Source organism: Dendropsophus ebraccatus, chromosome 2 (genome assembly GCF_027789765.1).
Source record: "Dendropsophus ebraccatus isolate aDenEbr1 chromosome 2, aDenEbr1.pat, whole genome shotgun sequence".
NCBI lineage: Eukaryota > Metazoa > Chordata > Amphibia > Anura > Hylidae > Dendropsophus > Dendropsophus ebraccatus.
Window position 1 is genome coordinate 98094711 of NC_091455.1, and position 25705 is coordinate 98120415.

At 39.0% G+C, this 25705-nt stretch overlaps 1 protein-coding gene across 3 annotated transcripts in view; it reads right to left on the reverse strand.

Moving 5' to 3' along the window:
* The window catches only part of DSP (desmoplakin), a 60903-nt gene continuing 35198 nt past the window's right edge, over window positions 1-25705 (reverse strand). The window contains exons 8-24 of one of the 3 annotated variants that reach the window (XM_069958049.1): window positions 23352-23456; window positions 22639-22734; window positions 18699-18824; window positions 18264-18416; window positions 17857-18011; window positions 17418-17544; window positions 17099-17336; window positions 15524-15777; window positions 14004-14170; window positions 12974-13112; window positions 11316-11509; window positions 9888-10050; window positions 8623-8706; window positions 7882-7989; window positions 7399-7497; window positions 6561-7058; window positions 1-3689 (exon numbers count right to left, since the gene is read on the reverse strand). In XM_069958049.1, the coding sequence (XP_069814150.1) occupies window positions 519-3689; window positions 6561-7058; window positions 7399-7497; window positions 7882-7989; window positions 8623-8706; window positions 9888-10050; window positions 11316-11509; window positions 12974-13112; window positions 14004-14170; window positions 15524-15777; window positions 17099-17336; window positions 17418-17544; window positions 17857-18011; window positions 18264-18416; window positions 18699-18824; window positions 22639-22734; window positions 23352-23456 (5877 nt within the window). In that variant the 3' untranslated portion in view covers window positions 1-518. Of the gene's footprint in view, window positions 3690-4763; window positions 7059-7398; window positions 7498-7881; window positions 7990-8622; window positions 8707-9887; window positions 10051-11315; window positions 11510-12973; window positions 13113-14003; window positions 14171-15523; window positions 15778-17098; window positions 17337-17417; window positions 17545-17856; window positions 18012-18263; window positions 18417-18698; window positions 18825-22638; window positions 22735-23351; window positions 23457-25705 lie in introns of all 3 variants that reach the window. The other 2 variants (XM_069958048.1, XM_069958047.1) reach the window with 2 other exon arrangements.

Below are 25705 nucleotides of genomic sequence, written 5' to 3' on the forward strand. Positions count from 1 at the left end.
TTAAAATGTTTTAAACTTTATTGCCAGCCAATATAACAAACAAGCAGAGTTAAATATAAAAAGGCTAACTCCTTTAAACCATATGGTTGTTTTCAGGTATGGCATAAAATCAGCTATGTTAAAAAAAATCCAAGACTGGAACCTTAGCTATTTTGATGTTTTTAGAATTGCATTAAAATTCAAGATGCAAAAATAAAAGAATATAGCTAGAAAGCATTCACCAACTCTCTTAACTGGATAATTTGTAGAAAAAAAAGGCACAGAAAATGTAAACTACATTACAAATAATGTGTTACCCATACACATTGCTAAATACATAAAACACTTTCTTTAACCATTTCAGTAAGAAAGAGCGTCACAAAATCATTATGCCCCTCATAACAAAAAGATTAAAAGTTTGTTTTTCAGTGCATATTTTATAACATTTCCAATGAGAAATATGAAGCAAGTTTAACCAAATGTTATAAAGACAAAAACCAGTATAGTCTACACCATTAGATAGTCAAACCCATTACCGATTAGTTTCCAAAAGTACTACTAACAGACTGGAATGAATAACTGTATGAAGAGGATGATGAAGCATCAAAACTTCCTCGCCGGGACCCACTGCGGGAACCTGAACGAGATCCTGAACGGGATCCAGGTGCTGAAGATACGTTGTATGGGCTACTTATTCCTTTAGAAGATACTGAAGCTGCTTCTAGCATTCTTAGGCCTGTTACATCTTCAACCATTGAACGATCCACTGCTTCTTTATAGGAGATTTTCAGTTTAGTTTTTGGACAGGTCAGAATTTTGGGGTAGTTGCTGACGTCTCGCAGTTTCTGAGCAGCACGACCATCAATGATACCTTTCCGTATAGCTTCTTCTGTTGTTATTCTGGATTGTGTTTCTGGATCGATAAGGCCCCCTGTTAGGTACTGAAACTCAAGGAAACGTTGCCCAGCTTCATATGGCAGCCAGTTTACCTTCATGGCTTCAGCAGCAGATAACTTTTTCTGCCCCCTAACTCCATCAAAACCAGAATATGCTTTCTGAGCTTGCTTCAGCCTGGCTGACATATCCGAATCTATTAAGCCTTGGTTTACGGCATCTTGCAGAGGAACTCTTTGACCAGACGTTGGGTGTATAATGCCACCTGTACATGCCTGTGCTTCAAGTAAACGTTGTCCAGTAATTGTATCAACAATACCACGCTTAATGCCTTCTGAAATTGAGATTTTCTCTAAATTTTCTGTATCAAATATAGCTGCAATAGGACTGGTTTCTTCTAAGGAGTCTGAAAATGAGCCACTTTTAGACCAAGAGCTTGTTCGAAACCTCGGAGAGGACAGGGAATCTTGTCGTGAAGTAGTTAGTACATCATCACTTAGGTTTTTGTTGGAGATCATATCTGCAAATTGAGTAAGGCTTAAAGTACCAGCACGGTATTGTTCAAAGTTGCTTTTGCTTATTATGTTCAAATCTATTGCTTCTTGGACATCATACTGGTTGCCTGTCTTGCGGTCAACAAGCACAACTCTGGTTGAGCCATCTGAACCTGTAGTAGTTATTTCTTCCCACTCACACTCTTGCTCTGAAAGCTCAAGATATGTCTCATAATCAATAAGATTCTTGCTATAAGCTTCTTGTACAGTCATTTCCCGGTTGGTATCTGGGTCAACTATTACCACTCTGCGTTTTCTTGAGGTTTTCTTTTGGGATGCCTGGACTAACTTTTTCTTTTCTTTTAAAGGCAGTAGACAAAGATTGGTTTTCTCATCAACAATGCACCTTTCTTTTAGTTGCAAGTATGTCAGATTTTCTTCTGTGTTGGGATCAAAAAAGCCTTTGGTGTCATCAGTAGGATCTGAAAGGATGTCATTCAATTCTTTGTTAAAATATCCACGTTTATATGCAACATCAACTGGTAAACGATGACTAGCTTTTGGATCAATAATTCCACCAGTTGCAATCTGAGCTTCCAGCAAGCGGATACCATGTCCCTTTTCAATAAGCTCCTTGTTCATAGCCTGAAATAGGGAAATAATGTTTCCAGTTTCTGGGTCTTTGTAGCCAGTTACAGCTCTTTCTGCAGACAATAGTTTTTCTTTAAATTCAATTCCAACAAGTCCTCTTCTGTAAGCTTCTTCCACTGTAAGTCTTAGATTATTTACGGGATCTACTATGAACCCTGTTGCTGCTTGTGCTTCCAGTAGTTCCAATGTGGTTCCAGGTCTAAGCAATCCTTTTTTCATTGCATCATAGATTCCTAGTTTTTCTTTTGTAGCTTCATTGTAGATACCAGCAATACAACTGGATCCCTGCAGAAAATCTTTAATTCTTTCACTGACTTCTTCTACAGAAATCTGCCCAGATTCTAGTTGATCTACTGTAGAAGAGCGAATAATGCCTGACTCTACTAACTCTGTCAAAGGTACTTGATGTCTAATACCTTGGAATGAAAGGCTTTTCTTCATTACTGGGAGCAAAAGTAGTCCAGTGTGAGGTTCAACTCTGCATTTTTGCCTAAGCTGTGCATAACTGACATTCTTCTTAGTGACTGGTTCTATGTAAAACTTTCCTTCTTCATTGGGGTCATTGAGAGATCTTTGTATATCGCGATCAATCAAGCCACGTGATAATGCAACATCAATTGGCACAAAGACACTGTTTACTGGGTCGACTATTCCTCCTGCAGCCACTTGAGCTTCTAAAAGTCGCAAGCCAACTTCTCGACTAACCAAATTTTTCTTGATAGCTTCTGCAAGGGATACAATTTTTCCTGAGAAAGGGTCTTTAAAGCCTGTGACAGCTTTTTCTGCAGTATAAATGGCCTCTCTGTCTGGAAAATCGATGAGGTCTCTAGCTACAGCATTGTCTACTGATAGCTTTTCGTTCCTTTGTATGTCTAATATTCCTCCTGTTGCAGCTTGGGCTTCTAGAAGCATGACTGTGCTCTCAGGTGAGATTAGTTTCTTTCTCTTTGCTTCCACAAATGAATATTTTTCTTTAGGTGTTACCGACACTCCAGCAATTGCACCAGCACCTTTCAAGAAGGGTTCAATTTCAGCGGCGACTTCTTCCAGTGTTCTCTGGCCTTTTATTAATTTTTCATATGTAGACTTTGTTATTACTTGGCATTCCAGAAGTTGATGTGCTGTAACTTTTTTCCTCAGACCATCAAAAATGAACTTGGATGCATCGATTGACATGTCTTCCTCAGTTTGAATCTGCTTACTTGATGATATGGGTCGTCTCCTAAGATTGTCCAGTTCTCTTTCTAGAGCAAGGCGTTGATTTTCAAAATCTACCTGAGTCATTCGCTGTGTCTCCTCTATTTTCCGCCTGTATCGCTCTTCAATAGACCTAATCTCTGCTTGCAATCTTTCAATTTCAGTTTTGTATGAAACCTTTTCTCGTTCACTTCTCTCCCAATCACTTTCGATCCTCTTCACATCTTCCTCCTTGCGGGTGTATTGGGTCCTCCACTGATTAAGGTCATTTCGAATTTGCTGTTTCTCCTCTTCCAGCCGTTGCTTATTGCGTGTTTCTGCATCTAATGTGGCCTTTGCACGGCTTAGTTCATCCTCAAGACGTTGCAACCTTGTTCTGTCTTGTTCCAAAAGTTTTATTTTCATTAAAAGACTTTCTTTTTCTTGAACTATTTCAGAGCATTTCATACTAGAATCCTGTATCTTACTAGTGGCCTACAACAAAGATAGAAATACAAAGAAAAGATTGTTTATTGTCATAATCCGCCTAATTCACCCTGAAAAATTTAATCACACTTAAACTAATACTAGTATCAGCTTCATTTAGATGTGATAAAATATTTAATTATATAATGAAGTACAAACTATATAGTTGGCTATAATCCCATACCACTCGAATGAGCTGCATTAGTGTAATTATAGAGTAAGAACATGGCTACATTTGGTCATTACAGGCTAGAGGAGATTTTGTTACTGATTATTTTTTCTAAAATTGGTCTAAAAACGGAAACAGACAAAAACAATAAAAAGTTTACATACTGAAAGGCAAATTTAATAAGAACATACTCTGATTAACTGACATTTGAGACAGGTAATACATGTGATTAGAACATGAACACAAAGTTAGTGAAGACTTAATAGATCAAATAAAATCACAACGTACACAAAGAGAAAAGTTTAATAAGATTGACAGTTTTTATAGACTTGGTCATATTAGAAGTTACAGAAAAGGTTTTATTAGTTGCTTCAATATTGTAGATTAAATAAGTGCACATATTGCTTACTAAATACATTTTTAATATTTTTGTTCTCTTTAATATTAATATAATAAATACATGCATATATAAAAGCTAATAGCTGCCATGCCTAAATAAAATAAGAATAGAATAAGTGCTCAGCATATCTAAATGCAACTGTCCCTGCATTAAATATTATATTATAATATTAGGTTTTATTTGGGATTTAACTTTATATCGGGTACTCATTAGTTAATGTTAGTAATTAATTATATAGTTTAAGTGCTTTTTGTCATTAAAAATAATCAAATTGATCCTAATTGGAAAGCTATTTAAACTAAACTTTGTGTATGAAGCTTCCAGAACAAGTTGATGCCCACTTTCTACATAGTAGGAAAACCCAAAAGTTAGGTTTTCTCAAGTAAGAAATCCCCCTATTCTGGAAATTATGAATCCAATTAAAGTGTTACTAGAAGTTAATTACATGTGTTAGGTCACTGAACGATTAAATTACGGGACAGAAAACATATTAAAAGGAAATTTATGTGAGTACCTCTAGTGCTTGCTTTTGGAATTTTTCAATTTCCTGTCTCAAATTTTGCCTCTCTTTCTGCAATTCATTTATTAGGCCCTGTAGCTCCAAAGATCGCTTGTTGCTGATTTGCAGCTGGTTCTTTAGCTCTGTAATAGTTGCATTTTTTTCACCATCCACTTCATTTTTGCACTTCTTCACTTCCTCATATTCCAGTCTAACATAACGCAGCTCTTCTTCCAACCTCAAATGCTCTTTAGTCAGATTTTCTGTTATTGACTGCAGCCTTTCTATCTCTATTTTACTTTCATTTAGGCTTCTGTTTCGCTCTTCAATTGTTTTCTGCAGGTGCTCGTTTCTTATATGAGCCTGCCTTAAGTTTTCTTGTTCTACGTGTAACTGGCGACGTAGGCTTTCCACTTCAGCTACAAGTTTACTCAGCTCATCAATATTTCTCTGCTGGTCTCTGAGCTGACCATCTAAAGACTCTCTCTGTTGTCTTAAGTCATCTTCTGTTTGCCTTTTGATTATTGTAATTTGTTCTACTTGTTGTGTTAGAGTTGTAATCTTTTTCAACTGTTCACTATTAGTTCTTCTAAGAGCCTCTAACTCTTCTTCTAACTTTTTATTTTTTGCATGTTCATCTGTAGCAATTCTTTTTTGCCTGTTTATCTCTTCCTCAAGTTTATATTTTTGTGTCTGTAACTCTTTAAGATTGACTTGAAGTCTGCTTATTTCATTTTCTCGCCCTTGTTTTTCTACTGACAGTTTTTCATAGTCTGATTTAAGCCTTATTAATTCTTGCTCCTGAATCCTTAACTTGCTTATGGTCTCTGTGGCAGAATTGTTGGCTTTCTGTAGGTCAAAGTGGGTCCTTTGTACTTTGACATGCTCTTCTTCAAGTTTTTTCCTTTGCTCTGTTTCAATCTCAATAACCTTTTTCAGTCTTTCAATTTCCTTATTGCGTTCCTGAATTGTTTTGGCAGCATCGTCTAGGGCTTTTTTATTTCTTTGCTCCTCCTCAGATTTTTGCATGGTAAGTTGCCTCAGTTCAATCTCGAGTTGTTGCTTCCTTTGAGTGAGCTCTGTTGTAAATGATTTCTGCTGGTGAACATCGTCCTCTGTTTTTTTAAAATTATTTGTCATTTGTGTCAGAGAGGTCTTCAGCCTGTTCACCTCTGCCATCAAGTCTCGTTTCTCCCTTGTTAGATTATCTATCTGTTGGTTTAATCCAGTGATGTTATCTTCTTTTTGAATACTTAATTCGTGGATGGTGGTTTTTGTAATATTAATTTCTGTCTCATACTTGTTTCTTAAACTTATAAGCTGATCGTCATAATTGTTTCTTACCTTTACAAGCTCGTTTTCATATTGTCTCTGGCGTGCAGCCTCCTCTTGAAGTTGGTACTTCATCTTGTCAATCTCACTGTTTCTATCCTGAATTGTCCTACTGGCTTCTTCTAACGATAACTTATATCTTGCAACTTCTTCTGAGTGATTGCTAATAACCCTTTGTAATTCCTTTTCTAATTGCTGCTTACGTTGAGTGAGGTCAGACCCTGAGGCTCTCTGCTGAAGAGCATCATCTTCTGCCCTCCTCCGCTGTTCATTTGTTTGGACAATGGTCTCATTGAGTCGGGTGATTTCTTGGGTAAGATCTCTATTCTCTCTTGCTAATTTCTCAAGTTGGGCTCTTAATTCATATGTGTCTTCTTCCTTCTGAACGGTTATTTGCTGGATTGTTGTCTTCGTAATGTTTATTTCAGATTCATACTTGTTCCTCAAACTACTGATTTCGTCACTATACTGCTTCCTTACCTTTGACAGCTCATTCTCATAGTCCCGCTTCCTCTGGGCCTCGTCCTGCAGAAGAACTCTTAGCCTCTCTATCTCATATTCCTTCTCCTTAATAAGCTTGTCAGTTTCAATTTTTTGACGGTTGATTATGTCAAATTCGTTTTGCCTCTTTTGATGAACTTGGTCAAATTCATTCTTCTGGACTTCACATCTATCCTCCAGTGCTTTTCTCCTCCTTTTCTCATCATCAATCTCATATGTGAGTCTGGTTATCTTTTCATTAAGCTCAGTTATTTGACTATAGCACTTCTCAAGGTTCTGTTTTGCTGAAGACCCTTCCATTTCTGCCTTTCTCTTCATATCTTCCAGAGAGAGGAGTTTTGATTTGTATTCTGTGCATTCCATCTGAAACTTTTGCAGATTGTGATCAAGAAATTTATTTTTCTGGGAATTATCTGAATTTGCATCTCTGGCAAGGCGCAGTTCTTCTTCAAGTAGCTCAATCCTAGTGTTTTTCATCTGTTAAAAGCAAATTTTAAAAAGTGTCAATTTGTAATCATGGAATTTGGACATTCAAGTTATTTTTCTAGGTCAGCAATTCTTTGCAACTGCATACATTTTAAATATGTAATTATCTAAGAGCACATATGTATATGTGTTACTATATCAGATCTCGGCACATCTATAAAAGAGAATTTGCAATAATAAGCATAACTTTACAAATAACATATATATGCAGACAGTTAAACTTGGTGTAAAAAAAAAACAGGCTTAAAGAATGCCTTAAAGTAAATTCTCTACAGTTATTTAAGATGTAGAAAGTTGAAAGCTTGGGTAAAATTTACATTTGGTAAAGTACCTTTAAATCTTCCATGCTCTTTGACATTTCATGCAAAAGTCTGTAGAAATCATTTCCTCTAGTTAGCAACTCAATGTAGCGTGCTTGGATGTCAGAAGCCTAAAGATTAAAAAGAAAATAAAGTTATACTTGAGGATATCTTAATGAGTGCTACAAACTTGATCACTCCTACATGCATTATAAGACATTATAACATGCAATAATATCATTTGCAATTCGCTCCTACTTCACTATCACAATACAACCTAATATCAGTCCCACAGCCATCAATCGATAGAAATAATGATACTGGATTCAGATTTTGTTGTCATTACATACAAATTTCCAATCTTTTGTTCTTAATATTTTTTTTTCCTGTGCTTTTAAAGCGTCAACATATAAGTTGTATCATTTGATAACCAGTACTGGCAGCACTTCCAATTTAAGCTTAAGAAATCTGGACTTGAGAACAGACATGAAGAAAAACAAAAATGCACTACCAACCTCTTGCAAGACAACGACTGCTGGGGATTGAACTACTGTTCGTTTTATTGGGATGTTAAGTAAGGTTTCCAGTCCAGAACTGTATGATGCCAGCTGGAGCTCATAATCCTAAATAAGAATAAAAACATTATTAGTATTAGTTTCAATCTCCTCATATATGGTATGCTGTAATGTTTTTCATGCCAGCCGATGACATTTTTTACTAGTGTTTTCCATTTTCTAATGAAACTTCTATTATAGAGATGTATCAATATTATTAAACTGATTTAAATAGGTCTGGTGTATAACAGCTATATGGGGGGGAGGGAGGAAACTGTTTACATTCTGTGTTCCTATGTAAAACTGTAAGGTCATGATGGTTTACACTCATATGTATTACCATAGGTCCATCCTTACAGACATTTTAAATACGCAGCTTGTGCTACTTTCATAGGCCCATTGAAGTCTGCGAAATGGGATTAAACTATGGATGCATCAGTATTGGATTCATATAGCTTCTGTATTTCATCAGTAATTTCATTAGTTTTTTTAAAGGTGTAATTTAAATTTATAAAGACAGTCCATTTACTGTACAGAAATACAGTTGCAATACTGAAGCAATACTGATGACACACAGATGGCATTTTATTAGTAATACACCCATATTTTGGATCTGTGTTACAAACGTATACTCTTATGCTCATGAATATCCGTCCTTAGGGTGATTAAACTCCTATGATCATTCTGGACTGATTCCCTTACCTTTATAGATGATGCACATTGGTCTGCAGTCTTCATCACCTCTTCTACCTTTTCTCTTTTGCCTTGTATTTCAACATTCATATTCTATGAAGCAAAGGAAACTTTGAATTCTGGTACTAATAATATGTGAAATTAATATATTTTGGTCAAAGACGCTAATAAGAGGAAACATTGATAGATGCATGTATAAAATAATGAATGGACACCATGTATATTTTTGCTAAGTAGTTTTGAAGAATGGTAGGAAGCAAAATAGAGAGGCAGATACTAGAAAACAGGGCTTTACGCCATTGGCAAGGATGTCAAGCATATCTAGTTAGGGCCCTATTACACTGAGCGATTCAGGCAGCTATCGCTCCATGTAATATCGGCAACGATTAGCCAAGGAGCAGATCATTGCCTGATCGTTGTCTTTCAACAAGTTTAAAAATCATCGACCATGCATTGCTCCTTTTAAAAGGTAATGCACGCCCAACAACTAATGAAAGGTATATAAAAAATAATAAATAAATTATACTTACCTTCCCACGCTCCCCTGGTGTCCTCCTGGCTTGTCTATGGGATCCCCCATTGACACTGCTGAACCTGTCTCAGCAGTGGCAGACAGCTCAGCCAATCATTGGTTGCGGTGCTGTCCCGTCTCGGCCAGTGATTTGCTAAGCAGGCTGTCAATGCAGATACGTGTTCAAAAGTGTGAGCGGCAGCTGTGATTAGCAGGAAAAAGGCAGAATGACACCGGGGGAGAGTAGAGAGGTAAGTATCATCTTTATTATTTTTATATAGTGTGGTTGAGTACACCTAAAAACAAGGGCTTCACAGACATTGCTAACAATGTCTGCCCAGCCCTTGCCACACGATCATCAAGCTGTGTAATAGGCTCTGTAAGGGCCAGTTCACACTGAGCAAGATCGTCGAAATTCCGCGGCGGAATCCCGCCTTGCTCAGTGTGCTGCTGTAAGTGAATGGAGAGGGCGCGCGCTCGTCCGCTCCCTCTCCGCTCAAAGAACTAACATGTTAGTTCTTTGTGCGGAGAGCGACGGCAGTGGACGAGTGTGGGCCCTTTCCATTCACTTACAGCAGCACACTGAGCACAGCGGGATTCTGACAATTTTGCTCAGTGCGAACTGGCCCTTAGTAAGCGCTGCTCTAACAGATCAACTTTTGTTTAACCCATAAACCTAGCCTTATAATACAGCCCTGTGTTCATATTTAAATTAGGCCTAAATCAAAATCAGGAAAACCATCTTCATTGTAGATTTACCCACCTTTTGGTCATTTAGGTATCTTGCAACAGTATGAGCATCTGAGAGTTTTGCAGACTCTAAGATATCTAGCTTCTGTTTGGTCTCGCCGATCCACTTGCTGAGGGACTGATACATCTCTCTATAATTACCCAGCTGTTTTCCTTGCTTCTCAAGCTCCCAAGATCTAAAATAAGGAATCATTGTTAAAAGACATACAGCATATTTATGTAAACAGCACTCCGCCCAGCATATAAGATGTTTGCTTATTACAGTCATTCATTTTCCATACTATTCTTATTGTTTGTAATGGGTGTGATATTACTCCTCTGGAGTGTCAGGTGTTGGTGCAAGCAAATAACTATTTTTCTTAGCACATTGAGACACAACACTCTTGTAGGTTTCAGTCTCTAAGTGGTACATAGCTTGATTGTTTTTCTCACTTTTGGGGGGGGCGGGTTAATCTGCTTGAACAGTTGCAGCTACTGCAAACAGGAGGTTCTAGGTCATTAACCAACATGGGAATGACAGCACTATTGAAGCTGATTTGTCAGCTCCTAGTCTACATGCCTGGGATGTCTAAACTCTGTGTGTATAGTGGCCTGGTCAGTTCTGACCAGCCAATCACCAATCACAGCATTACAGGGGGATTCTGGGACGTGATCCCGGAATTTATCTGAAACAATTGTCCGAAACAATAGAGTAATAACCATTACTATTTCATACAAACACCAAAGTAATTAATAGCGTAAAACATAGTACACTTTAGCAGAAGGGGACTCTTACAGTTCATCCATTTACAGGTTACCGTAGTCCTCTGATATTAGGTAGAATACAAAAAGGCACAAAGGGCCACTGAGCCCACTAGAACCAGGATTTACCCCACATGAATGTATAAAATGTAACTTTTAATCAAATAATTTAATAGAAAGCCTGAAGTTAAAAACACCTAACTGACAGCCCTATATATTGCACTGCTCTGACATGAACGTCCTCAGGTGTAAGGCAAACAGCCATTCACCTTACACCAGAGGACGCTCATGTCAGAGGGAAACTAGTTCTGGAGGCAGTGTTCTGTTGATTTTAATACATACTGCAGCCCTTAGCTTACATTACTTCTTAGTCTGCAACTAACATAACATAACCTCACGCTTTCTATTATATTATTTGATTAAAAGTTATGTTTTATACATGTGGGGTAAATCCTGGTTCTAGTGGACTCAGTGGCCCTTTGTGCATTTTTGTATTGTTCATACAACCAGGTAACCCCACTTTGTTCAGCACCATTTAGTGTTTGTTAGTCACTGACATTAGGTAGCACACATGCACATTCCAATGTCATACTTATACATACCCAGGAAGTCACCCTCATTCTGTGTTTAAAACCTTGTACTCAATGCATTGTATTGGCCACTGTTTTCAGAATTATTATGCAGGTAACACCAAATTTACCTGTCATCAATTTCTTTTTCTATCCTGTGCCAGCGCTCAGTCAGTTGGTTGGCTTTGTCAGAGAATTTGGAGAGGTCTACTTCACAATATGGATAAGCTTGGAGAACCCGGTCATTTATCTGCAAAGTCTTCTTTAGATCTGTATCCAGAGATATCAGCTGTGATTTCTTCTGTTCTAGCTCAGCTTTCATTTTCTAAAATTTGATAATAGTTATTATGAAGGGAAGACTGTATAATATTACAAACAGACAACGGTAAATCTTATGCTTGGTCTTCTTCATCAGACAACCTTGATAATTTGACAAACCGACACAAAAACAACTGAACCTCGAACTTATATCAACATGAAAAAAGTCTTTATTGTTTAAAAATACACATATAGACACAAGGAGCAGGAAAAAAAGCAATGAATCACTACTGGAGAAGATATTAAAAGAAACAACGACAACGAACATACAAGCAGGGGGTAATGCAGGTGGACCACAAAAGGTGTAATGTAAATAAAGGTAGAAATAATGCCCTATCTACCGAAATCAGAGGAACATACACCTATGTAATAAATCACAATAGTAGTAAATATAAGTGTAAAGTACCAAAATAGTAAAGGTATATTACCAAAGGGGTCCCTTTTGAAGAAGGCATAGCCGAAACGTACGTCGGGGTGGGGGCTGCCGGTGGACATTTTACTCCACTTTTTGCTTTGGTAATATACCTTTACTATTTTGGTACTTTACACTTATATTTACTACTTTTGTGATTTAACACATAGGTGTATGTTCCTCTGATTTCAGTAGATAGGGCATTATTTCTACCTTTATTTACATTACACCTTTTGTGGTCCACCTGCATTACCCCCTGCTTGTATGTTCGTTGTCGTTGTTTCTTTTAATATCTCCTCCAGTAGTGATTCATTGCTTTTTTCCTTGTGTCTATATGTGTATTTTTAAACAATAAAGACTTTTTCATGTTTATATAAATTCGAGGTTTAGTTGCTTTTGTGTCGGTTTGGCAGTTTGTAACTAGAACCCCAATTATGTTGTTTTTTTCACACAATACCTATTTCCCCATTCAGATATGAGACAGTAATAGTCACTGATTGAGGGAATACTGCTTAACTGAATTTCAGTGTATAACCTTGATAATTTGATGACAATACCAGCCTGCTCTAGAGAAAAGGCTCTGGATCTACTGGCAGCCAATGAGCAAAAGACAAGCATTATGACTTCAAGTACTAACTGATCAGCACAGTCTTGGTGTCTGGCTGTAAACTGAGCTTAAAGCCTCAGCTGTATACATTGTGTAGTGGTGGCTTAGGGTTGCTTCCTCAACACAGTTCCCTTTTAAATTAATGGGAGATGCAAAGCAGTAACCCAACACTACCAATACACAATGTACAGAATCAAGACTGTACCACAACAGAATCAGGAAATGAGCATGTAATATTTCTCATAGTTACATTAAAAAACAATATGGTTTAATTTGAGTCCAGAAATTCTGAGGCCGCATAGAAAGAATTTGTGAGGAGCACCCCATGCAATATTTGTGTACTCTACCTCATCTTGCGCTCCACCAGGAGCTGTGTCGGTATAAATATCTCTGAAAAAAATGGAGACTTACATTGAGGGATATTTAGTGTGTTGTGCTGGCACTTTCCTTACCTTTAATGCATTTCTATATGCTTCAACTTTTGCTGGATCAAGGGAAATAGTTTCTTCTTCTGTCAGTCGAGCTTCATAAACCTTTATCAGATCTTCTATATGAAGAATGCTCTGCAGTAGGATCTTCAATGAGTGGAGTCTATAGGGCACATAATGGAATATAATAAGGAGGAATATAGTAGATAAAACCTGCCTAAAAAGCAAAACTGCCCATATGCTGTATAATGTTATTGATAATAATAATAATAATTATTATTATTATTATTATTATTATTATTATTATTATTATTATTATTATTATTATTATTGTAAAATTTCAGTAATCTAGCATCTTTGGGATCATCTGGGTGCTGAATTATCAGGAATTAGTAAGCACTCCATGAGTCAATGGGTGCTGCAAGATGTTGACCTGCAATCTGACTCAAATGTTGGACTATCCTAAAAATTTGAAATACTCTGGTATAGATCTAAATCTATCACAGTGTTTACAGACCATCAAATGCCAGATTTGTAGAATCTTGTATATTACCTGCAACCTTTAGAGCAGTGCTTCTCAAACTGTGAGGCGGGCCTCACCAGTGAGGCGCCCCCTAGTTGTTGGTGATGCCCAGCTGGGCAGGCAGTTTTCACAAAAGTAACTATGATCTGCACAGTCCTTTTGCTGTTTGCAATAATCTCCATTTTAGCAACATTATTAATTTATTTTGTACTTGCTTTATTAGCATATAGAGCTTGGGAGACGGATGAAAGGTAGCCCTAGCATTATTTAGAGCTTTTAAATGGACTTTCACCACAGATAGTGAGGCCCAGGCATCCTCTTGGTCAGTGTGATGAGGCCCAGGCATTGCCTTGGTCTGTTGGGTGAGGCTCCAGTAGAAAAAGTTTGTGAAGCACTGCTTTAGAGGATGCTTGTATATAAAATAAGTATGTAGTATAATTATGGTTTTTTTTTTATGGCAACCTTATTTTCAGGTCAAAGAAGGTTATTTGGCTGCTCTTAAAACTGAAATACAAATATATTTTATTCTACCTTTCCAAGTGATCTGCAGAAAACCCGTGAATATTTTCCATTTTCTTTGATAGGGCATTCAGCTCAGACTGAAGATACATAGACTTGTCGGAGTCCTTTAAGTTCAGAATCATGTCTTTTATCTTGCTAAGTTGTGCAGATAAGTTTTGTCCTTCTCCCTTCAAGGACTGTCAAAGATAAGCAAAGGAAAGTGTCACACAAAACGCCCAATTGTAAAACTATAAGAATGCCCTGCTTATCATCAAAGCACACAATAATCTGGAAGACACCTCCATAACTCGCAAACAATTTCCATTTGTTTTCATATATAAACATCATATCTTTAGGTATAAGAGACAAGTGTCATAAGTCATCTCATTTGACTATTTAAAGGGACACTGTCAACCCCTTTTGTGCATTCTGACTTCTCTATACAGGTGTAATGGGTACATTTACCAGTTTTCATACCTTATTTTATATCATACGTCATGGTGCTTGTTCCAGTAAAAAGTGATCAACGATTGTGTTAAGTGGGCGGGGCTTTACATCAGTGCCACTTAGCCCCGCCCACAGCCACGGTTAGCCCCGCTCCTTCGTTGTACCACCCCCACATAGGCACCGCCCCTCAACACCCATTGGTATGGGCCGACATAGAGGGGGTGGAGCCTAGACCTTTAGTTCAGCCTTCTCCAATGGTAGGCGAGGAGGCGGGGCCTATGAGCTGATGACGTCATGGAGGGGGCGGGCCACTTAGCACAATCTGCAGTTGATTATAGATCACTTTTTACTGGAACAAGCACCATGACGTATGATATAAAATAAGATATGAAAACTGCTCAATTTAGCTCTTACACCTGTGTAGAGATGTCATAATGCAAAAAGGGGGTGACTGTGTCACTTTAAGTTAATACTTGCAGAGGCATAACTAGAAATGGAAAGTTTAATTGCTCACTTTAGGCCCCGATCACACAGAGCAAGAGCGGCGGAATTCCTCGGCCGAATGCCGCCAGCCTTTGTGTCATAATGACACTCTATGGGAGGCTTGCGCGCTGCATCTCTTGGCACTGAAGAATGAAAATGTTCATTCTTCAGCGCAGAGAGACGGTGAGCAAAACGGCACGCGAGCCTCCCATAGAGTGTCATTATGACACAGTGGCTGGCGGAATTCCGCCGCTCTTGCTCTGTGTGAACAGGGTCTTAGATTTGGACCTTCCCTCACCAAGCTTGAACATTTATGGGCTCCACGTAAAGGCAGAGAAAACATTTAAAACCAACCTACAACTAGGCTTACAGGTTTAGGAATAATATAACAGAGGTAACGGATATGTTACCTCACAGCAGATCCCTAAATTATTAAACCACATACCAGACCAAATATAATAACTCAGACCAGATCCCTATATTATCAGGTGCCTTAATTAAAAACAATCAGACAAATCCTTTGTCAAGATCTTGTGAGCCAGGCTGGGCTCCGCAGATAACATTTTAGGTCTAGCCAGTATTGTATGTTGGGCAATGTTTTCTCCAAGAATTGAACTGACCTCTATATCATTTATTCTGTATGAGAAGTCTCTGAATGTATCTTGATCAACATTATAGACGTTCCTCTGCAGAAGCCTAGTCTCATGGATTTCCATTTGCTGGCGAATCTTTTGTAGTTCTAACAACAGCCAGTTCTCTTGCTTCAGCCTATCATTGTCAACTACAGTAGTAGTAGTAGAAATATTGGAAATATTGGAAATACTGCTTCCTTTCACATTTGGAGCAGTTTGTGGCAAAATTTCAACTCTTTCAACTGAAAAAAAAAAAAAAGATATATAAGTATACAAGTGGCCATAACATCCAAATATTAGAGAAATGTACATAATTTTTATTAAGACAAGTTGCAGACTTGGAATATGACACATTTAAGCTATGTTCACACACAGTAAAAAAAAAAATGAGTAAAGAAAAAAAAAACTGAAGTTTTTTTTTTTGTTTTTTTTTTTAAATCAGGTGGTAAATAATCCTCATGGCCCACCAGCAGGTCATGATTTGAGGATTTCCTTAGTATTTCACAGGTGATATAATTATACTCACTGCCTCAGGCATTATCGCAGATGTTCTTTGTATGGGAAATCCTCAAGACATGACCTGTTGGTGGCCCATGAGGACTGGTATTAAGAAGCACTGTTCTATGCTGTGTGTGCACTGCTGGCCAATTTCCGATTGACTTCAATGGGGCACATTATTACACTGAAAATATGGTCACATTTTTACTTCAAAATTAACAGATGCATTTTCTCGTTATTTTACTGTGTGGGAACATAGCTTTAGCCTAACTACAGGACATACATGCATAACTGCAGGACTTACATGCATAAAAGACTGCATTGAACTAGGCTCAGTAATATTAGCGTCAAACCATTTCTGTGCCACCATGCTACCCTACACTCTAAATCATACCAAAGCTTTTAATTTAACACTATGGGGCATAATTATCAAGTCCCTCCCCCATCTCTAGAATAAATGAATAGAATGAATGGAGCCGCATCATACAGGGGAGGGAATTCCCTCCCACTGGGGGCGGGCCGGCCTACCTCCAGTGCTTGAGCACCGGCCGGATCCGGTGCATCAAGCGGCGCCATGCATGGGAATCGGGCCGCTTCCCCATGATGGCGATGTTCGAATCGTGGGTTCAGATTAAAGAGGATATACCTGGTGGTACATACTCTTTAAAATTTTCCCTGACACTGGATTTATCAAGAGGCCTGTGCAGCAGGCGTAAAAATCTACGCCAACTTGAAGCTGGCATAGTTTTTTAGCCAGATTTTTCCCTATTCTGAGCAGAACATTTGATAAATATTGCACACAGGGAGGACATGCCTCTCTGCATGCAATGTCGTGCCCCCTTACCGCCCATATGGCACAGTTTAACAAACAAAAAAAAAGTGCCCACAGGGGATCCTCAAGCAAAATCTGGGCCTTTTTTCAAGCTTGCGCTAGACAGACTTTGATAAGTGTGCCCCTGTGACTTCAGTGTATGGTAAGGATAGAGATATGTTAAGAAATACAGGTTACAAATTGCTATTGGAGCACTTGCATATATGTACATACTAGAATTTAACTGTACATACTAGAATTTAACTGTGGTGGTGGTCGTGTCTTCATAAACGTCTCCTTAGTTTGGTAGGTAGGCAGTTGCACCACCAGGGTCTGATAATGCTTCTGAGCATCAGAAAACCGAGTGTGCATTTTTCTTTTGTCTTCATCGCCAAACATGTTCGAGCCCTGGCTGTTTCTCATGAACTCCTGATAATGTATGTCCAAATCTGTAACAACCTTTTGGTACTCTTCTTGGCGCATGGTCTTTAGCTGTAATAAGAGGCCATTCATTTAGTAATATAATATTTAAAATATAATATTCACTGTATATGTGTGGTATAAAACACATACCTTATCCAGAGTCATAGCCCTGATTTTCTCTATGTCAAGCATGCAGTAGTGCCAGGACACCAAGCTCTTCATATTGATATAAAGTTGGTTCCAGAGAGCCAAAATTGCCTCATAAAACTGCTCTATTCTGAAATTTTAGAAAAACATCTCTTTTAGTGGTAAGTGACCGTAGATGGTCATATGGACTTTTTTTGTCAATTTTCAGGGCATTCCATAAAATTAGAATATACACAACCAGTCAGTGGAATCCAATACACAGCGGCAGAGGTCCTACCTCGGACGCTGACTAGCTGAGCAGGGCTGGTACATCACAACCAGGGTCCCCGCTCATACCAGGAATCTGCCAAGGGACTGGGAACCGTAGTGGGGAACAGCAGACCCCTGCGCTTGAGCCGTAGGTAGGTGCCTGTTGTTTTTTAAAAATGCTGTAATAGCTTACTTGGAAGAGAAGTCTACGGCTCCTGGATTTGGTGGTGGGATGATTAAACTGACAGACGGAACCACCATGTCTAACCCACCAGGACCAGTCACATTCCATTTGCTGCGTTGAGAATTGTTCTTCAAGATGCATTCATCTCCTTTGTGTATAACTTTCTGCATGGGAAAGTCAAGAAAATCACAATTTCATACATTATTTATGTATAGTTCTCATATATGTAAATTATTGAGGTCGTCTTTCTTCCACAGTTTTCCTTAAAAAAAATTTAGGAATCAGTTTTTGTAGTTTTGCAAAAGCCGCAGGTTGATCACTCATGCTTTAAGGGATTCCAAAATATAAATGCTTGTTCCCCAATGATAACTAAAAGCTACTGTCAAAGTATTTTATATTCATTTTATACATTGTACCTGGTCCTGCTTGTAGTCACAGAGAGCCTTAAGAACGATCGGCTTGTCTCTTTTGTAGTCTGGGTTTCTTGGTTTGAGCTGTACTATTTTCTTGGATTTATTGACCAGGTTTTGAACCTGTCGTTTGTATTCATTAATTTTGTCTCTTTCTTTCTGTAACACAAAAGTAATCAAAAGAACTAAAATCATATAGGATCCTGTAGATAAAAACTCAATCATTAACTAAGTAATGTTTAAGTATATGAATGTACAATGAAATTCATTTAATCTGGCATCTGATAATCTGGAAAGTTTAACAAGACATAGTATAATATGAATTTTACCAGACTACAACAAATAAGTGGAAATGGCCTATTTTGGAATTTGTACTTCAATTTGGTTAGAGCAAGTATATGTGCCTGCTTGATGATAAAATGGAAAAGTAGATGAGAATACCTCTAAGTCTTTGATCATTTCCAGGACACGTGCCAATGGCATGCCTTTATCACATGGGTATTTCTTTCTGATGGTGTCTTGAAGATTGGTCAAGTAAGTTTGGGTGCTCTGTGCCTCATCAAAAAACTGAAAACAAAAAATAAAAAAAAATGTATATATATATTATATATATTATATATATATATATTTATTTATTTTTTAATTAACATTAACAATGGACATTTCATTTTTTCTACATATTTAGATTATTATAATAAATCAAGTAGATAAAAAAAATTCCAGAAGTCTTCAGGTATTGGCAGCATAACTTTGTATAACATGGTTTAATTCTTGCATATCGCAAATCGGACATAATTTTTACTTCAGGATTCATGGCAGAAAATCTTGCTACAGGTCTGCACAAGATTTTGTCCTATTCAGTGATGTTAATCCTTATTGGGCCAATGTCCTAACTGCCAACTGCCCCATAGGAAACAAACTGCTGTTCTGTGAGTTTCCAGAAAACAACAATAAGAGCGCGCGCCTGTCCACTCCCTCTCCTCTCCGCTCAAAGAATGAACATGTTCATTCCTCGAGCGGAGAGCGACGGCAGCGGACAGGCGCGCGCTCACCCATTCGCTCAACCGACCCTTATTGTTGTTTTCTGGAAACTCACAGAACAGCAGTTTGCTTTCTGTGTGCCTTCACACACACCGGATCCACAGCAGATCCGCAGGTGCAGATTTGATGCTGTGTTCAGTTATTTAGATCGAATCAGCTGCGGATCTGCAGCAGAAAATCCGCTGCGATATGGTGTGTGTGAAGCTACCCTAAGGCTATGTTTCTACTCAGTATTTTGCTACCAAAACCAGGAGAGGACTGAAAACACAGAAAGGCTATGTGCACACACTATTGAAATTGAGTGGATGGCCGTAATTTCTTGGCAAATAATTTCCGTTATTTAAACCCCTTAATGACCGCGGGTGTATATTTATGCCCTGCGGTCGTTAAGGACGTTTAGAGCGGGGCCGCGCTCTGAACCGCGGCGGCCCAGGTGCCGCTTGTAGCCCGGGACCGCAGGTGATCGGACCGTGCCCGCTAATACAGTAATCGGATGCAGCTGTCAAAGTTGACAGCTGCATCCGATTACCGTTTGCAGCGTCATCCCTGGTGTCTAGTGGGGAGATCGCTCCTCTGGTACGTTGTCCAGGAGGAGCGATCTCCGTTACTGAAGCCGGCCGGGGACCACTCCAAGATGGCGCCATCCCCGTCTCGGCACTCATTTACTTCCGGCTGCAGCAGCCTATCTCTCTATGAGAGATCAGTGCACTTATACTAGAAGTCCCCCAGGGGGGCTTCTAGTATAAGTGCAGAGATCTCTATGAGAGATCAGTGCACTTATACTAGAAGTCCCCCAGGGGGGCTTCTAGTATAAGTGTAAAAGTAAAAAAAAAAAAAAGTGTTGTTATCAATAAAAAGCTCCCTCCCCTAATAAAAGTCTGAATCACCCCCTTTTTCCCAGGTTATTAATAAAAGTAAATAAATAAACAAACATGTTTGGTATCGCTGCGTGCGTAATCGCCCGAACTATTAATTTATCACATTCCTGATCTTGCACGGTAAATGGCGTAAGCGCAAAAAAATCCCAAAGTGCAAAATTGCGCATTTTTGGTCGCATCAAATCCATAACAATTTTAATAAAAAGCGATCAAAGTCATATATGCGCAATCAAGGTACTGATAGAAAGTAAACATCATGGCGCAAAAAATGACACCTCACACAGCCCCATAGACCAAAGGATAAAAGCGCTATAAGTCTGGGAATAGAGCGATTTTAGCTTCTTAGCGACCCATGACGTATCTAATACGTCATGGCGCCGCGGGGGGTGTTCAGAGTGGGGTCCCGCCGGGACCCCGCTCTGAACGGCGCTGATCCCGGCTGACACGTGCAGCCGGGCAGTGCCTCTGTTAGCCGGCGCGGGTCCCGTTGCCGCGCCGGCTAATTAAGCACTTCAATGCAGCTGTCAAACCTGACAGCTGCATTGAAGTGCTTTATGCACAACATCCCTGGTGTCTAGTGGCACGGATCTCCCCCCCCGCGATGCGATCGCGGGGGGGAGATCCGTTCTTCTGGCCGTGCCGGGCCTCAGCGTCGGAATGACGCTGATCCCGGCTCGGCAGTAGACTGCTATGGCCTGCAGCAGGCCATAGCAATCTATGACCGATCTCATGGATCTTTGCTGTGTATATACACAGCATTGATCTCTATGAGAGATCAGTGCTGTCTATATACAAGCCCCCCAGGGGGGCTTCTAGTCCATGTAAAAAAAAAAGTAAAAAAGTGTTTTTATTAATAAAAAATCCCCTCCCCTAATAAAAGTCCAAATCACCCCCCTTTTCCCATTTTATAAATATAAATTAATAAATAAATAAACATATTTAGTATCGCCGCGGGCGTAATCGCCCGAACTATTAATTAATCACATTCCTGATCTCGCACGGTAAACGGCGTAAGCGCAAAAAAATTCCAAAGTGCAAAATTGCGCATTTTTGGTCGCATCAAATCCAGAAAAAATTTAATAAAAAGCGATCAAAAAGTCGTATATGCGCAATCAAGTTACCGGTAGAAAGAACGCATCATGGCGCAAAAACTGACACCTCACACAGCCCCATAGACCAAAGGATAAAAGCGCTATAAGCCTGGGAATGGAGCGATTTTAAGTGACATATATTTGTTAACAACGGTTTGAATTTTTTACAGGCCATCCGATACAATATAAGTTATACATGTTATATATCATAGTAATCGTAACGACTTGAGGAACATGCATAACAAGTCAGTTTTACCATAGGGCGAACGGCGTAAATGCAAAACTCCCCGAAATCAAAACAAATTCGTTTTTTTTTCAATTTGACAGCGCAAATGATTTTTTTCCGGTTTCACAACATATTTTATGGAAAAATTATGCCTGTAATTGCAAAGTACAATTGGTTTCGCAAAAAATAAGCACTCATATACGTCTCTAGGTGAAAAAATGCAAGCGCTATGGACTTTTAAACATAAAATGGAAAAAGCAAAAGCGCAAAAACGAAAATTGGCTTGGACCTTAAGGGGTTAAGGAACGTATATTTGTAAACAATGGTTTTAATTTTTTACAGGCCATCACATAATATAAAAGTTATACATGTTATATATCGTTTTAATCGTAACGACTTGTGGAACATGCATAACAAGTCAGTTTTACCCCAGGGCGAACGGCGTAAAAACACATATCCACTAAATACACAAAATGTGGGTTTTTTTTCAATTTCACCACACATTGAATTTTTTCCTGCTTTTGCAGTGTACTTTATGTAAAAATACAGCCTGTCACTGCAAAGTACAATTAGTGGCGCAAAAAATAAGGGCTCATGTGGGTTTCTAGGTGAAAAAATGCAAGTGCTATGGACTTTTATGCACAAGGAGGAAAAAATTAAAATGCAAAAATCAAAATTGCCCCGGTCCTTAAGGGGTTAAAATTATGGAAGTTGTTTTAAAATATTGGCCGTTATTTGCCATTAAATGGCGGCCATCCACTAAATTTCAACAGTGCGTGAACATAGCCTGTGTTTTCAGTCCACTGCTGGTTTTGGTTGCAAAATACTGACCAAACTACTGAGCAAAAATACTGTGTGTGAACATAGCCTAAGGCTGCATTCACACGTTCCACAAAGTTGTCTGTCCGCACGGACAAATTTATAGCCCATTGCTTTGTACTGGGCTATTCACATGTTCAGTGTTTTCACGGATCTCCAATCCATGTAATCAATGTAACTTAAGATGAAAAACATGGACACAGATGTAAACACGGACAGTTTTGCACAGATCACAGAATTAGCTAGTGGACTACATTCATGGACCAGAAAAACACTGAACGTGTGAATGCAGTCTACATGTTGCACTAATCAAGACACAATAGTACCTGGAAGTAGGCGGCATTTTCCTTCAAGTGAACATCAATACATTTGGTAATTTGAAGAATCCAGCTCCACTGAGTCTGCAGTGTGTCCATATAAGCCTAAAAAAAAAAAAGGGCCTCTGTCAATAGCAATATACGTGCAATAAACACAATATCCCTTAAAGGGGTTCTTTAGAAAAAAAAAGTTATAATAATCCTGTTACATAATGTCTAGTTAGTAGCGATAAAAGTCTCCAATCCACTACCCTCATCTATTAGCCTCAGAGGAGAGCAGCCTCTTGTTTTGATGCATTACATAACAGCTAATTTTAATAGCCACTGTGTATTGCTTTATTTTCCCAGTAGTGGCACCTCGGCAGAACAGAGAGGTTTTTTTTTTTACCATAACGTCACCATTGTTCATCTATGCTACAACTTTGAATCAAATGATAGATAATACTAGATGTACTTTTGCAGTTAAGTTGACTTGTCAAGAGCAGTAGGTTTACATTTAGCTCTATGCAAAACCAGACATAACATAATTCACTGTGAAGAATGCCAAATGTAGCTCAGCTTTACTTATTTTCCTATTAAATAATTTTATTGATGCATTACAATAGAAGTGCCATTTTTTCAAACATGCGCAGTATGTGTTGCTAGAGACTCATCAAAACAGGTGAATTAATTCCACAGTTCTATTGGTTAGAAGGTGTGATTTTTGGATTTTATCTCCGTACCTCAATCTTGTCTGATGCCGGGTGTTGATTTGCAATCAGCTGGTCACTTTCTTGTTTAAGCTTGTTCAGTTCTTTTTCCTTAACCTCCAACTGACTCATAAGTTTCTAGGAAATGGGAAAAACAAAAGTTTAAAAGTTCCAGCGCTCCACTTTTTGTAACACTTGTCTTTACATATATCCTATTTATATTACAAAGGCTTTAAAAGAGTGATTCACAAAATGTATGATATAGCCGGAGGAAGGAGTGGGGGGGCTGCTAGTAGCCCTAGCAGCAATTGGGGAGCATTGGATAAAAGTAAAGGGGTGGTGAAAGGATGAAAAAAAATACCATTTAGAAAAAAAATACCATTTAGAAAAAAAATACCATTTCAGAACCGTTTTATCTGGAGTGCAACATATTTTATAGCCATAAAAATTACTTTATTTTAGAGATGAGCGAACGGGTTCGGGTTTGAGTCCATCCGAGCCCGAACTTTCAGCATTTGATTAGCGGTGGCTGCTGAACTTGGATAAAGCCCTAAGGCTATGTGGAAAACATGGATATAGTCATTGGCTGTATCCATGTTTTCCAGACAACCTTAGAGCTTTATCCAAGTTCAGCAGCCCCAGCTAATCAAATGCCGAACGATCGGGTTCGGATGGACTCGAACCCGAACCCGAACCCGGTTCGCTCATCTTTAATTTGTTTTCCATATAAACTCAAAACTGAGAACTATAAACTCAGAACTGATGAGTGGTCAGGTCTTAACAAGCAAGTGTGTCACTCAATGTTGATAAGTTCAGCAGGCATTGGTAGCAATATGTGCATGTAATGTTTTTTTTCCCATAACAAGACTATAAATAATTGACATATGAAACAAAATCTAATTTATATGTTGTTCCTGCACTGTGTTTCTGTCTTTTAGTGTTAAAAACAAACAAACATGTTTTTTAGTCTAAGGGCCTTATTACATGGAGTGATAATAGGCCAAGTAAACTAGCGCCGATCTAACAGATCAGCACTCATTTATAGTATTGATCGGACCACCATGGGGGCCCGTGTAATAGGACCCTAAAATGCACATTTTAGCAAGAGAAAGGCACGTACTTCTTATAGTTTGTAGTTGGGGTGATCCAGCAATGCCAGATAGTCCTGTCCACTTACTTACTAGTTTACTAGTCACACTCATTGCTGCATTCTAAATTCTGATGGCTTTTGCCTAACATTGGATTAATATTTTCCAACCCAGATATTTTTAGCAAGGTTGGCCAACAATTCAATGTGTATGTGGGAAGCCTAACTGTTCTCAGATGGCAGGCAGATTTTTTTTTTCCTTTAAGCAAACATTCTATGGTACCAAGAAGACAATAATACAAATGTACATGCTATAAAGTGCTATAAAGTGCAAAGCTTTGAGATATAATACATTTAAGATATTATCTCTTGGGTTGTAATTTAACAAGCAAAACCTCAAACATTGTTATTGAGCTAGATCCATTAAATCTCCATAGATTAAGGAAGTAGTCATTTTAAGCTTCGTCAAAGCCTTACGGATATCCTATTCTCACACATTTCTTAGGTATAACACATATACTGTGACATAAGTATAGGCAATTACAAGCAATATTACTATGCTCTTTATAGAGGCTCCCGATTACCTTTACTTCCTGATTAAGGCTATATTAACACACTGGGAGACATTTATTAAGACCAGCATACTCGTATGTCGGTCTTAAATTAGACCCTGCCCCCTTTTCCTGTCTGAATTCACTAAGCGGTGCACCACGCCTCCTACTGAATCTGGGCGGCCGTGCGCCTAACCCTGCGCACCAAATCAACATCTTCAAGCAGGCATAAAACATGATTAATGAGGTGCGGCCTCCCCCCTGCATTGCCCCCCCCCCCATTAGACGAGCAGGGAATGTAACAGGCTTACACCAGGGAGGAGGCTAATCTGCACATTCTTCCTGGTGTACGCCCCGGCCAAAAATGTCCCCCACCGTCTTTATGTGGCTGCTTGACCACTGCTATTGACAGGTGAAAGACACATATAATATATATAGATATATATATATGTGATCATTAACCCCTTCCCGCATTAGGACGTACCAGCACGTCCAAATCTGCAGCCCGTTCCCGCAGATGGACGTGCCGCAACTGCCCGCCGCAACTGCCGAGATCCGGGCCGAGCCCGGATCTCGGCAGTTAACCCTATAGGTGCTGCGATCTGTGCGATCGCAGTACCTGTAGTGCTACAGGAAGGGAGAATCCTCCCTTCCTCCTCCATCGGGGCTGTGCGGTGAGATCGCACAGTCCCGATGGAGCTGTGACGTCAGGAGGCTTCCCCGAAGCCTCCTGGTGTCACAGCTACGGA